The following is a 13,300-nucleotide window of genomic DNA, read 5'->3' as shown; positions in this document are numbered from 1 at the left end:
CCTCATCTTTCACGATGTCGGCGATCGAGGCCACTTCAGACTGCGATGAAGGCAGGACCTTGCGTAGTTCTTCGCGTACAATGGCCCTGATGGTCTCTTAAAGGTCGTCGCAACCCAGTGCTTGGATGGCGCACTGCGTCGTGAGCTCCTGGCGGTTATATTGCCGGGTGCGCATCTCCAGATTTTCTCGATGGTCGATGCCTCTGCAGAAAACTCAGCTACGGTCTTCGGCGGGTTACGAATAAGTCCTGCGAAAACTTCTTGCATGACGCTCCGCATCAGGAAGCGGACTTTTTTCTCCTCCGACATTTGTGGGTGGGCGTGCCGGAAGAGACGGGCCATCTCCTCCGTGAAGATCGCTATGGTCTCATTGGGAAGCTGTACTCGGGTTTCCAGTAGCGCTTGGGCGCATCCTTTACGCACGATGCTTGTGAATGTTTGCAGGAAACCGGTTCGGAACAGGTCCCGCGTCGTTAAGGTGGGTTCTCGATTCTCGAACCATGTCCTGGCCGCATCTTCCATTGCGAAATAGACATGTTGCAGCTTGTCGTCGCTGTTCCAGCTGTTAAACGTAGCGACCCTCTCATACGTCTCCAGCCAGCTTTCCGGGTCCTCAAATGTGGAACAGCGGAACGTCGGTGGCTCACTGGGCTGCTGCAGAACTATTGGGGCCGTTGGCGCTGCCATTGCGGCTGTCTTCTTGGTCGTCTCTGGAAGATCTTCTTGGACGATCTTCTTGGACGTCTACGGTAGAATTCCGTGTTCCGGGGGCAGCTGCTGTAGCCGGCAGCTTGCTCGATGTTCCGGGACGGCGTTGGTGTTGTCTTTGCGGTACCGGATTGGATTACGGCTTGTCGGGGGCGTCCGGTACATGAACGTAAAGCACCTCCACCAGATGTCACGTAGTAATGACGTATAAAGAACACAGTAGCAATACTGTGGAAGACGAAACTAACTCTTATTGGGCGAACCTGGGCCCACAAAAACAGGCTACAGCTAAAGAACAACGATAGCGGGGAACACAGTCGGCGATCTTCAAAATCTGATAAGCGGGTCAAGTGCGTCGGCTTTTATACATCAGTCGTCGAATGTTCCAGAGTAATCTCTTGGAGCCACGTGTCTTCCACAACGTTCTACAGTATTCGCGTCGCGCATACATGCAATCAGACTACACAAGGTTCGGTGACAGACAGCGGATAGAACCATCGATAACATTCCAGAAACTTCCTACGCGTGCAGCCGCGTCCTGCTCTGGGCGATAACATTTGATAGGCGGTGAAACGTGGTCGCCCGATAAATATAAAGAAGTACACGTGTCAATACAACCCAATTGCCCAATTATACGCCCAATTTTCCCAGGTCTCGAGAGGCTCCTTACCCGCTATCGCTGATCCGGTAATTAATCCGTCACAAGTCTGAGTCCTCTGCTTTTCATCAGCCGTATCTCCTAGCCTAGGCTGCCGCCGTGAGGACGTTACATTGTCAGTTTCCTCGTTTGAAGATGAGCTTTCACGTTTCCTTGAGAGGGCGCGTGGCCGCGATCGCGTTAATGCCATGCAAGCGAGACTGGCAGAGAACGACCGGCCCTGTAAAAGCTGCTCCGATTTGTTCGAAAAAAAGATATCAAAAGTGTTCGGGTAAACTTGGACTCATGGCTGTCTCCGTTTGCAATCTTCCATAAGCGCCCTCGAGGGTTACCCTGGCAACTAGCTAGCACGCGCTCCGCTCTTCTGCGACTTGTAAGATCCATGCGCATTCACATGTATAGTCTCCGGGATAAACACAGGACGGATGAGAAACTCCCTTGGTGGCTGCGGAATCGCGAAGTGGACTGCACATTTTCCCGTTTACCACGACGTCCTGCATATGGCTCGAGCAGCCTCAGATTTTCGTCTTAATGGCTCATGCGGGCGAACGCTATTTGCTCCTCGCAATTTGTGGAAATATGGCCTTCCTTGTTGCAACGGAAGCAGATAATTGGTCTCCGGGCCTCGAACGCGCGCTCTACGTCTGCCTTAGCTTTAGCGGCTCCAGCCGATTGGGCTGTCTCTGCTAGCCCTTCCTTCGCCACCTCAGCCTTAGTCGATGCTCCTTTGCTGAATTCGTCACTTGTAGATTATTTCTTATTCGGCAAAATTGAGTTGCGCGGGGAAAACCACTTTACAGAATAGTCCTTTTTTCTCTAGCCTGTCTTCCTGAATAGGTTTTTCTTGGAAGTTTCGGCGCGTGTAATATTCCTACGCGAGCTGCGCTGCCTTCTCGAGGTCTACCTCTGGGAGCCTGTCCTGCAGCCAAAGTCTAACTTCTTCTGGGAGAACTGGGTAAAACTGCTCCACTGGTATGCATTCAAGAAACTCGTCGTGGTTGCCATACACTTCTGTATTTTTGAGCCACTCTTTTAAGTTAGACTTTAACTCGTACGCGAACTCCGTGTGCGACTCGCTGCCCCTTGTTGTGCCTGTCTAAACCGCTGTCGAAATGCCTCGGTAGAGAGGCGGTATTTGCGAAGAAGCGCGGCTTTTACCTTTCCATAGTTCTCGTAGTCTTCTTTGGAGAAGCGTGCAAGAACTTCCGCGGCCTCTCCTGGGACAACTGAAAGAAGTTTTTGAGACCAAAGGCTTTCGTCCAGCCCTATTTTTTCACACATACGTTCTAAATTTACAAGAAAAAGTGTGCTATCACCGCCTGTCCTATACGGTAGCATCAGGTCCTGTATTCTCGGCTTAGGCGTATCGTCTCCACCGGAAAGGCGACTTGAACGCGCCGAGCTGATTCAAATTCGCTCTATTTCCACTTCTCTCTCAATTTAAGAGCATAATCTCGCTCGGCGCGCCTTTCTTTGTCCTCTGCCTCAACCTGCATTTTTCTCTCCTCTGCCTTCTCGCGCCTTTTTTGCTCCTCTTCGCGAATTCTTTTCTCGCTTCTCCTCTCAAAAATTTCTCCCCAAACCTCTTCGACTTCCTCCTCAGTTACTTCTTGTGCCCTCATAATGTCCAGAGTGGCTTTCTTTCGCCTTGCCGCGGCAACTGAAATGCCCATCTCCTGACAAACATCAAGAAGGTCCTGTATCCTGAGCTTCTCCATCGCGATCTGACGACTCGTCTCTGGTTTTGCCTCTCGATTAGCTTTGCTTCGGAAGCCGGAAATTTATGCAAGGCCTGAAGTGAACTAAGACACAACCACTACAACCCTTTCAGAATACTTGAGCAATGGTCCTTAGCATTTACGTGCGCGACAAAGTCTGGCGATGCGAAAGGCAAACGTCAGACACTCACTCCTCCAAAGTAGCTGAAGCGGGTAGTCCTCGTGGCTGCCGTTGAGCGGTGTAGTGGACGTTATCTGGCCTCGAATCCGACAGCTTGCCATCCACTGTTGTGACTTCGGGGTGGAGGACGAAAGGCGGACTCTTTCCGCAGACGAAGAAGAAACGAAAAACTTTATACAATATTTACAGATAGTGGATAATAGCGTACAGGTAGCAGTAAGTGCACATCAGACCGACTGGGCGGCTGAATGGGGAGTTCTCCCTTAAATCCCTTTGGCGACTCCTCGTCGGTAGGAACCAGGCGGCGCAGGATGATTATGTCGCCCGCGTCGAATTCTTCATTCGTCGCGAAGATGGCTGGACGCTTCTTGAAGTCACCTCCTGGGTCGAATTCTTGATTCGTCACGGAGAAGTGGGAGCTCCCGTCGCTTCACTGATATGCACGTGGTGCACGTAGTACGGCAAATGTCGCCTCGATGATAGGCACGTAGTATGGCAAAATAACGGTCACATTCCCGCCTCTGCTCTCGGCGTCATTCCTGGTACATTCGCTGTTGCTCGGGCGTGCGAACCACTCGCGGCCGCCCTAAGGCAACGTCGAAGTGAAAATGAGCCTCTATCCCCTTAAATATCCACTCCGTCACAGACAGGTGATATCAGACACAGGTGGCCGCTACAAACGCGCTTTTGTGCGAGAACGCTCTCTGTCCTTTTGTGGTTTCACGTTGGAGCCAACTACGTCACAGATACGTGGTTTCAGATAGAGGGAGAGAGAGAGTGAACTTTAATGAGCACCAGCAGTTTAGTCGGCTGGGCCTAGGCCTCCCACGATGGAATGTCGAGGTCTTGCCTGCCTGGTGGTTCACTCAGAGTTGGCCGTCGAGATGGGAGCTTTGCAGGGCGGCGTGCCATCTCGACGAGAGGGTCACGGGATTAAGGTCTGGGCATTGATGTTTGCACTCCCATAGCATGTGGGGGAGTGTTGCTGATTGAGTTTTACAGATCTTGCACGTCTGGCTCGGGTAGATGTCGGGGTATATGATGTGATAGCGTGTGAGGGAGGAAAAAATTAAATATATGCGGCTTTACGTGCCATATGATGTGACAGCGTGTGAGGGAGAAAAAATTATATTATGAGGTTTTACGTGCAATAACTACGATCTGATTATGAGGCACGCCGTAGTGGGAGACTCCAGAAATTTGAACCACCTGGCATTCTTTAACGTGAAACTAAATCTAAGCGCACGGGTGTTTTCACATTTCGGCCCCATCCAAACGTGGACACCGTGGACGGGATTTGTTTCAGACACAGGTTGTCGCTAAAACCACGATGGGGACCACGATTCGATGCGAAAAAAACGGACGTTCTCCTTCCTTTTCGTTTTATTTTCGCGTCCTCACTCTCGGTTTTGCGCTCATGAGCTCGCCTTGTGGAGGAGGGGCTTCTTCTCGCTAACAAACGGTTTGCCCTAGCCAAAGACAGCTTCGCTGTAAAAAAATGGAGGCGGAAATGACATCACAAAATGTTGAAGCATTTTACAAAACACCCGGCATACGCATTCCAAACCTACGTTCAGTGCACGCGTACCGTCCTCGGTGTGGCTACCGACGGTGCCCCGGGGCGCTCTATGTACCGGCTGTCGCACGCTGGCCCTGTGTCCACAGGACCCGCTTGAGGGATCTGCTGCTGCAATAGAGGAACACTATGCCCACTGTGTTACACAAACCAACTGACAAATCTGAAGGAACGAAGAAAATTACTCGGGACAGGGCTGGCTGTTCCTAACGTGAAGGCGACCTATAGGCTGCGCTGTGGTGAACCAATAAGCTAGTGCGCGAAAGCCGCGCTGAAACATTGTAACGGTAGCGTCAAAACATTGTAACGGTAGCGTCAACGATGGTGCAAAGCTAGGCGGACGACAGAGAGTATGGCTGTAAAGTGGAGCTTGTATCGTATGTGTTGCCGCCCTTGCTTTGTGCCGTATGTTTAACTGTCATTACATTGCTTAACTTGAACCAATTAGCCCAACTCTGTACACTCGAGCAGCACTTAGGGTAAGCGAATTATTGACCAGTGAGTGAGTAAGATTGGAGTTAGTTTGGAGTGAACTTGTGAAATAAAGGCGCCATGCACTTTAGTTTTTTGGTGTTAAGTGCTTTGGCATCCAGTGTGCCATCGATGTCTCCACCAGCAGTGCGCATGAAGACGTCTCCCTAGACAGCAACGTTAACAGGATCGCGTTCGAGTGCAATAAGTTCATTCGATCACTAGGATCCGAATGTTGCTGTGTGCCTTGTTCCCACCACGCAAGACTAAGTTCGATCGAAGTAAGCTTCGACATCGGTGGGCAGGCGCCACCCGGCAAATATAAGTTTGGCGGTTCCTAGGGAGCAGATACACGGATTAACCTTAATGTAAGTATAGTATAGCTAAAGCACGCGGTTCACTCGCTGGTTCTCCAGTACAGCCACAAGACCTTCGAAAGTTATGTCATCACGTACGCACTGCGTACAGCTCTACACACTTGTTGATCACCGTTCGGTTAATCGACACGAGTAGAGAAGAGCACTCACCCTGCTTTTCGAAGCTCGCTGCGGCTCAGCGGAAGGGGAGTACCCTTCATAAGGCGAGTACTGCTGCTCATAGCCACTGAAGCGGGAGCCCTATTCAAGGCAAAAAAAAAATTCATTTCTCTAGTATCTCTGCACAGGTGGGCCACTGTTCCGCCATTGTTCCTCCATGTTGGCGTTTTCAGCAAATTAGGAAAGCCGTAGCAGCACTACAGTTCAATCGGAGGCGAATTCAGCAACCTACTGCAATTAGCACACTGAATGAATAGTACATCATCATGATCAGCCTATTTTATATCCACTGCAGAACGAAAGCCTCTCCATACTATCTCCAATTACCCCTGTCCTGCGTCAATCGATTCCAACTAGCACCCGCAAATTTGCTGATTTCATCGCACCACCTGGTCTTCTAGCGTCCTCTACTGCGCTTCCCTCCTCTTGACACCAATTCTGTCACCCACGGTTATCCAACGGTTATCTATTCTGCGCATTACATGACTTGCCCAGCGGCATTTTTTTCTCATAATGTCAATTAAAATATCGTCTATACCCGTTTGCTCTCTGATCCAAACCACTCTCTTTCTGTGTCTTAAAGTTATGCCTAGCATTCTTCATTCCATCGCTCTCTGCACGGTCCTTAACTTGTTCTCAAGCTTCTTTGTCAGTCTCCAAGTCTCTGCCCCATATGTCAGCAGCGGTAAAATGCACTGATTGTATGCCTTGCTTTTCAATAATAACGGTAAGCTCCCAGTCAGGAGCTCACAATGTCTGCCGTATGTGATCCAACCCATTTTTATTCTTCTGTGAATTTCCTTCTGATGGTCACGGTTCCGTGTGATTAGTTGACCGAGGTAACCGTACTCCTTCACAGACTCTACAGGCTCACTTGCGATCCTGAACTCATGTTCCCTTGCTCGGTTATTCTTCATTATCTTTGTCTTCTGCAAATTAATGTTTATCCCCACACTTACACTCTTCCTGTTCAGGTCCTCAATCATTTGTTGTAACTCGTCTGCAGTGTTGTTGAATAGGACAATGTCATCGGCAAACCGAAGGTTGCTGAGATATTCACCGTCGATCCTTACACCTAAACCTTCCCAGTTTAATAGCGTGAATACTTCTTCCAAGCACGCAGTGAACTGCATTGGAGAGAATGTGCCTCCTTGTCTGACCCCTTTATTTATAGGTATCTTCCTGCTTTTCCTGCGCAGAATTAAGGTGGCTGTGGAATCCCTGTAGATATTTTGCAGGGTATTTACGCAAGCGGTCTGTACTCCTTGATTACGCAATGCCTCTATGACTGCTGGTATCTCTACTGAATCAAATGCTTTTTAGTAATCTATGAAAGCCATATAGAGAGGCTTATTGTACTCTGCCGTTTCTCGATAACCTGATTAACGATGTCATCCATTGTAGAGTATCCCTTCCTGAAGCCAGCCTGTTCCCTTGGTTGACTAAAGTACAGTGTTGCCCTTATTCTATTCGAGATTATTTTAATAAATATATTATGTAATACTGAGAGTAAGCTAATGGCGCTGTAATTTTTCAGTTCTTTAACGTTTCCCTTTTTGTGTATTAGTATAATGTTTGCATTCTTCCAGTTTCATAGAACCATTGCAGTCCATAGACACTTCGTATAGAGAGCCGCCAGTTTTTCTAGGTTATGTCTCCTCCTTCTTTGATTAAATCGACTGTTATTCCATCTTCTCCAGCGGCTTTTCCCCGTTTCATGTCTTGCTAGGCCCTTCTGACCTCGTCTCTAGTTATACGAGAAGTTTCTGTATCCTGTTCATTATTGTGTCGAATGGAGTACTCCAGAGTCCTTTGGATACTGTACAGGTCAGTATATAATTCTTCCGCTGCTTTTATTACACCTTCGAGATTGCTGCTGATATACCCTGCTTATCCTTCAGTTCATGCATCTTGGTTTGTCCTATGCCAAGTTTCCTCCTCACTGATTTCAGGCTGCGTGCAGTTTTTGCGGCTTCTTCAGTCTTTCTTACGTTATAATTTCGAATATCACTTATTTTTGTTTTGTTGATCAGTTTTGACAATTCCGCGAATTCTATCTGATCTCTTGAGTTGGCCACTTTCATTCTTTGTCCTTTCTTTATTAGGTCCTTTGTTACTTGGCAGAGCTTGCCTACTGGTTGCCTTCGTGCCTTGCCTCCCACTTCAACTGCTGCCTCTGAAGCCAGCCTCGTTACAGTTTCATTCATTACCTCTATGTCATCAGGATCACTGTCTGTTCTAAGGCTGCACATTTGTTTGCAAGTACCAGCCTCAATTTGTCTGCTTATACCCTTACTGCCTCTAAGTTGATCTGTTTCTTCTTGACCAATTTTACTCTTTCTTTGTTCAAATTGAGGTGAATCCTAGCCCTCACTAACCTATGATCACTGCACTTTACCCCAGCTATTGCTTCTACATCCTGCACTATGCTGGGATCGGCCGAAAGTAGGAAAGCAATTTAATTTCTTGTTTCACCATTAGAGCTTTTCCAGGTGCACTTTCTGTTACTACGTTTTCTGAAAGGTGTTCATTATTCTCAGCTTATTCCTTTCTGCGAATTCTACCAGCATCTCTCCTCCAGCGTTTCTAGAATCGACGCTGTAGTTGCCAACTGCCTGTTCACTCGCCTGATTTTTCCCACTTTTGCATCGAAGTCACCCATTACTACTGTATATCAAGTTCGCACTTTTCTCATCGCTAATTCAACGTCTTCACAAAAATGATCTACTTCTTCATCGTCGTGACTGGATGTTGGAGCGTACGCTTGTACTACCTTTAATGCATACCTCTTACTAAATTTGATTACGACTGCTGCTACCCTCTCATGAATGCTTTGTTGCTGTGTGGTCCACCCTACATGCCGCATAGTTGCTGGTAAGCTTCCTAGTTCTTTTCCTCCACTATGAATCAGTTTTTCCTGTACAAATACCTCAACACTTTCCCAGCCCGTTTACTTTCTTCCTTATTCCTCAGTCGTCCTTCATAATTAATATTACGGTGAGCTTCCCTCATTTCAAAACTTGTCCAGCCCATATCACCCTGCACTGTTTCATTTGTAGTCTTCCCGTGACCGCCCAATGCGAGGCGTACCACTGACCTTTGGTTGCCATCGAGTCCCTATTGTATACCTGATTTCAAGCAAACAACAGCATTTTCAAATGTAATTCCTCGAACCATTGCACATTTCCACATATCCCGGAGCACCTCGTACCTATTGTCTCCCCATAGCGCTCTGTGTTTCATTACGACTGCATTTCTATTCCCCTTTCCTGTTATTGTTTTTTCCGGTGTTTTCATATATATATTGCCTTCATTTATTCATATACGAAGGTATTTATATTCTTTTACCCGAGGTGTTTGCTGGCCCTGTAATGCCACTGTCTGTTAACTGTTTTCATTGATTACCATAACACCTGATTATTTAATGCTGAATTTCAAACCTAAATTCTCGCATTTCTGTCCACAGAGCCAGACGTTGCAAATCACTTTGCTTGTTGCTGTTCTGCTGCTGTACGCGCATGTTTATATGAGAGATTAGAACCTATATTACTTCCTTCTAGCGCCATCTCCATCCTCACCATGTACATCATAAACAGCAGTGGGGATAAAAGGCATTCCTGCCTCAGTCTTTTGTTGATATAACTTTCTCCTCGCTCCTCGTCCCTTGCCATTCAGCGCAAACAGTATTTTCTAGGCAAATCTTCCTACAAAGCTGTAGACAATCGTCGCTTAAGCCTTCCCCTTCCGGAATATCCCACAAAATGTTGCGTTCTACGTACGTTGTCATACGCTCCTGTAATGTATAAAAAGGCCACATATAATGGTCTGTTTTGTACTCTGGATATTTCAATAGATTGACTAAGAACAAATAAGTTATCATCCAAAGGCCTGCCTAATCTGAAATTATTCTGAAGTTCTCCCAAAATGCCGCTATCGTCCGCCCATGCTTGCAGCTTTAATTTAATTGCCTGCATTGCTAACCTGCATATTACAGATGTAAGGGTCAACGGTCTATACGAGTGAATTCTATCTTTCTCCCCCTTACCGTTATAAATTAAATTGTTTCTTTTTGTCGCCAACTGTCTGGTATTCGTCTATCTTTTAAAGTTTTTTCCACTGCTTTCACCAGAGCTTCCTTACTTTTTGGTCCTAGTTCATTAATCAGCCTAACGGAACTTCGTCTAGCCCTGTGGCTGTGCGCTTACGGATTTTCTCTTCTACTTTCTTCCAGCTGAAGCTTGTCAGCACCAGCTCCTTTTCCACCTGGTTCTCTTTCAAGCTCTTTTTTCTTCAAATAAAACCTCGTCATTGCCTTGGGAACATTCGGCCGTTATTTATCGGATGTAATTTAATGCCGCTTCTACTTCCTGTCTGTTCTCATCTTCGTCTAGAATATGTTCTATTGTTGTTGACTTCTGGCCTAATAATTTTATGTGGTTCCAAAATATTCTAGGCGCGGCCTTCTTTTTCTCACGTATTTCTGACAATCAACATTCAATTTCTCCTTATATCTTTGCTTGCATCAGTATTTCAACCAATGATTTTTTTCTCCTGGTATATTTCCCATTTACTAGCTACTTCATGCTGCAGCAACTGCGCTTTTCTTGCCTGCCTGTGCTCTCGGGATGCTTTGCGTCGTTCGGCGATCGCTTCTCGTACTTCCCTGTTCCACCAGCTTTTCGGTTTCCTTTTTTCCTTTTCAACAAATATGTTGTTTCTATTTCTGTATTTCTGTCATTATTGCACTTGGGCTCACTATATTCTCACTCTTTACTTGGCCACTTGCCAAGTTCTCCCTCGACTCTTGTGACTATATTTTTTCTTTGTTCAGCGTGGAAATTCGGACTGGCCATTTTGCACTCCTTGCTTTCTTTCCCAACTACATATTCCATTTTCAAAATGATAGGTTTGTGGTCCCCCCCTATGCTGCTATACCCTTCCTCGTCAATGACCATTTCTCTTAATTTAACATGAATTCCTTCTGTCATCAGACAGTAATCAATGGTCGATTGCCGGTTTCCCACTTCCCACGCGGTCTGCCCTTCAAACTTAGGCCCTGTATTCACCTTACAAATGGATGGATGGATGGATGGATGGATGGATGGATGGATGGATGGATGGATGGATGGATGTTATGAGCATTCCCTTTGGAACGCGGCGGTGGGTTGTGCCACCAAGCTCTTCTTATTATATTGGCTAATGTTTAAATATATTAAAGGAGAAAAAAAGAAAAGGAAACAAAATCCACGATGAATTCCCATGATCAACATTTCTGACCCCCTATTGTGAACTTTATTTTTTACATCTACGTTTTTTGTCGTTTCCCTACTTTTCGTCCACGGCCAATCACCTCTTACTAATCTCTGTTGCGGACATGTTTACTTTCCCCTGCTCTCGTTGAACCCAAGGGCTTGAAAGAGGCCAGTGTTGCCTAAATCAACCGCTGGGCAGATATCTTCCCATTCTAATAAAACATGCCATGACATCTCGGAACCTTCGAGATGTCAGCGCCACCTATCGGTGAAATCGGAAGATAGCCGCAACTACGACATATGGCCTCTGACATTGGAAGATCTTGCAGGCCAACTAAAACTAATAAACATGCGCTGCTTAGCGTACGCTATTGGGGGGCGAGCTCCACCACTGGAAAAGCTAGCGCCACCGTTGCCGTGACGTGGCATGAGGAATCACGTGGACCCTGCGGCCGCGTAGGCTGCTTTGGAAGCGCCGAAGCGAGCTGAAAACTAAAGTTTAAAGTCCCACCTGCGCCGCGGTTCTCATTAAGTGGTGAGGCTTTACAGCCTTTGGTGTCTGCCTGACAACATTTAAAAGTACTATAATAGGTAGTGGCTGCCTTTGGAGGCGTGCAGCATCGCAGGCTACTGCTCGATGCCGCAGTGCTGGACGTACGCAAGGGAGCCCGGTGTCAGCCTTATTCACACGTAGCCGCAGGGCAACGATATGCGTGAAGCTTGGCTGGCGAAACCGGCAGACAGCCATCGTCTACAACTCGGGTATGCAGCAAGCACAGACGCGAGGAACATTTCTGCTACGGCGCCAGGACTGCACGATGTTGGGTGAGCAGCAGAAAACGCGCACTGAGACGCTCGCCCACACGCGCTGCCCGGCTAATGTCATGACGGTTTGGTCTATGAACTTGTTGATGCTAGAAACTGGCAAGCTCACTGGAACGGAAAGGGAGCGGTAAGACGCACATGAAGAAAAGGCACGGCATATGGTCATGTTTGTGTTCTGAATTAATGCACTGGATTGCGAAATAGAAGCAGAAGGAAACCGCAGGGTGAGAAGACCGATAAGCCTACAGTGCGACGCAACTTGAGAAATAATATTGAAATGTCCAAGAATTTAGAAGACAAAAAAAGATCGAATCGTCGCGACGGCACATCACAGTCGCCGTAGGCGTCGACGTCTCTATAACGGAATTATTTTTGAACAGTTCTGATAGCGTCCACGCAACAATGGTTGCTAGTGTACTGTGAAATGCTCATACAATACGGCCTAAAGCTCATGGCACGGTGCGAACACGCGCTCACACCGAAAGCAAAGCATTGTGTGCGAACATGCATGCAGACGCGCAGCCGGTCGCTGCGAACCCGTGCGATCACTGCATTGAGGCTTCATTCTGTTATGCCCCATTTGGTTATACAAACAGCCCACTATAAGAACACATTTCACATAGTTTACTCTCAGCGTTTGGCTACCTTTCACGCAAGAAGCCGGTTTGGGAGACTCCTTCGCGGCGACCGCGCGCGCAGTAGCGTTCAGTGTACGTATTCGGTAAAGAGATAGCGTCTGTAAACGATTCTGTGCTTTCCGTTTGCCCAAGATTATTATATCGACAGTCAAAAACTTCCCTCGTTTTGAGAGTACCTACATAAATCTCCAGGAGGGCTGCCGCGTGGCGTTTTTATTGAGCGCCGTAAGCGAAACCTATGAGGAGTGCGCCCCATGACCCCTCATACTACGCAAGGGGGCGCTTCCGACAGATGGCGACTCCGTAACTCCTCGCCGCCAATAGTTGCGTACGCTATACTGTAACTATCTATTAGACAGCTTTAGTTTAGGGTACGCTATACCATCGCGTACGCTATAAAATAGCGGGTCGTCACTGCGCATGCATGCGCAGATCGCTAAGCGATCCATAGCGTATAGCGTACGCACGCTATTTCTTAGATTTAGCGTTAGCGTCTTTGCGTGGTTTGCGGAGTTCGCGTGAAACATGGAGGCGGTCCCAGCTGCCCGCTTCGAATTGAACTTCGCGTTGCTTTTGTAAAATACACTTCGTTAGTATAGCAAATGACTGTGTAAACGGCTTTCGCTTAGTCTCAGGCCGCTTCGACGAGAGAGTAATATGGATAACCTTACGAGCACATCATAATTGGATTTCTCCGCTCCTTTTGCGCATGCGCGAGGAGAAGTGGTTGCGAGAGA

General features: G+C 47.4%; 1 protein-coding gene across 1 annotated transcript in view; it reads right to left on the bottom strand.

Annotated features, from left to right (window-relative positions):
• LOC126530524 (uncharacterized) overlaps positions 1 to 6,740 on the bottom strand; it is a 50,003-nt gene extending 43,263 nt beyond the window's left edge. Inside the window, exons 1-3 of the mRNA XM_055070432.2 lie at positions 6,723 to 6,740; positions 5,840 to 5,929; positions 4,854 to 4,952 (exon numbers count right to left, since the gene is read on the bottom strand). Coding sequence (XP_054926407.1) covers positions 4,854 to 4,952; positions 5,840 to 5,929; positions 6,723 to 6,740 — 207 coding nt within the window. The remainder of the gene's footprint in view (positions 1 to 4,853; positions 4,953 to 5,839; positions 5,930 to 6,722) is intronic.
• Between the last annotated feature and the right edge of the window lie 6,560 nt (positions 6,741 to 13,300).

Source organism: Dermacentor andersoni, chromosome 4, assembly GCF_023375885.2.
Source record: "Dermacentor andersoni chromosome 4, qqDerAnde1_hic_scaffold, whole genome shotgun sequence".
NCBI classification, from domain to species: Eukaryota; Metazoa; Arthropoda; class Arachnida; order Ixodida; family Ixodidae; genus Dermacentor; species Dermacentor andersoni.
The sequence above is the reverse complement of the archived record's forward strand: the minus strand, read 5'-3'. Positions and strand labels throughout refer to the sequence as shown.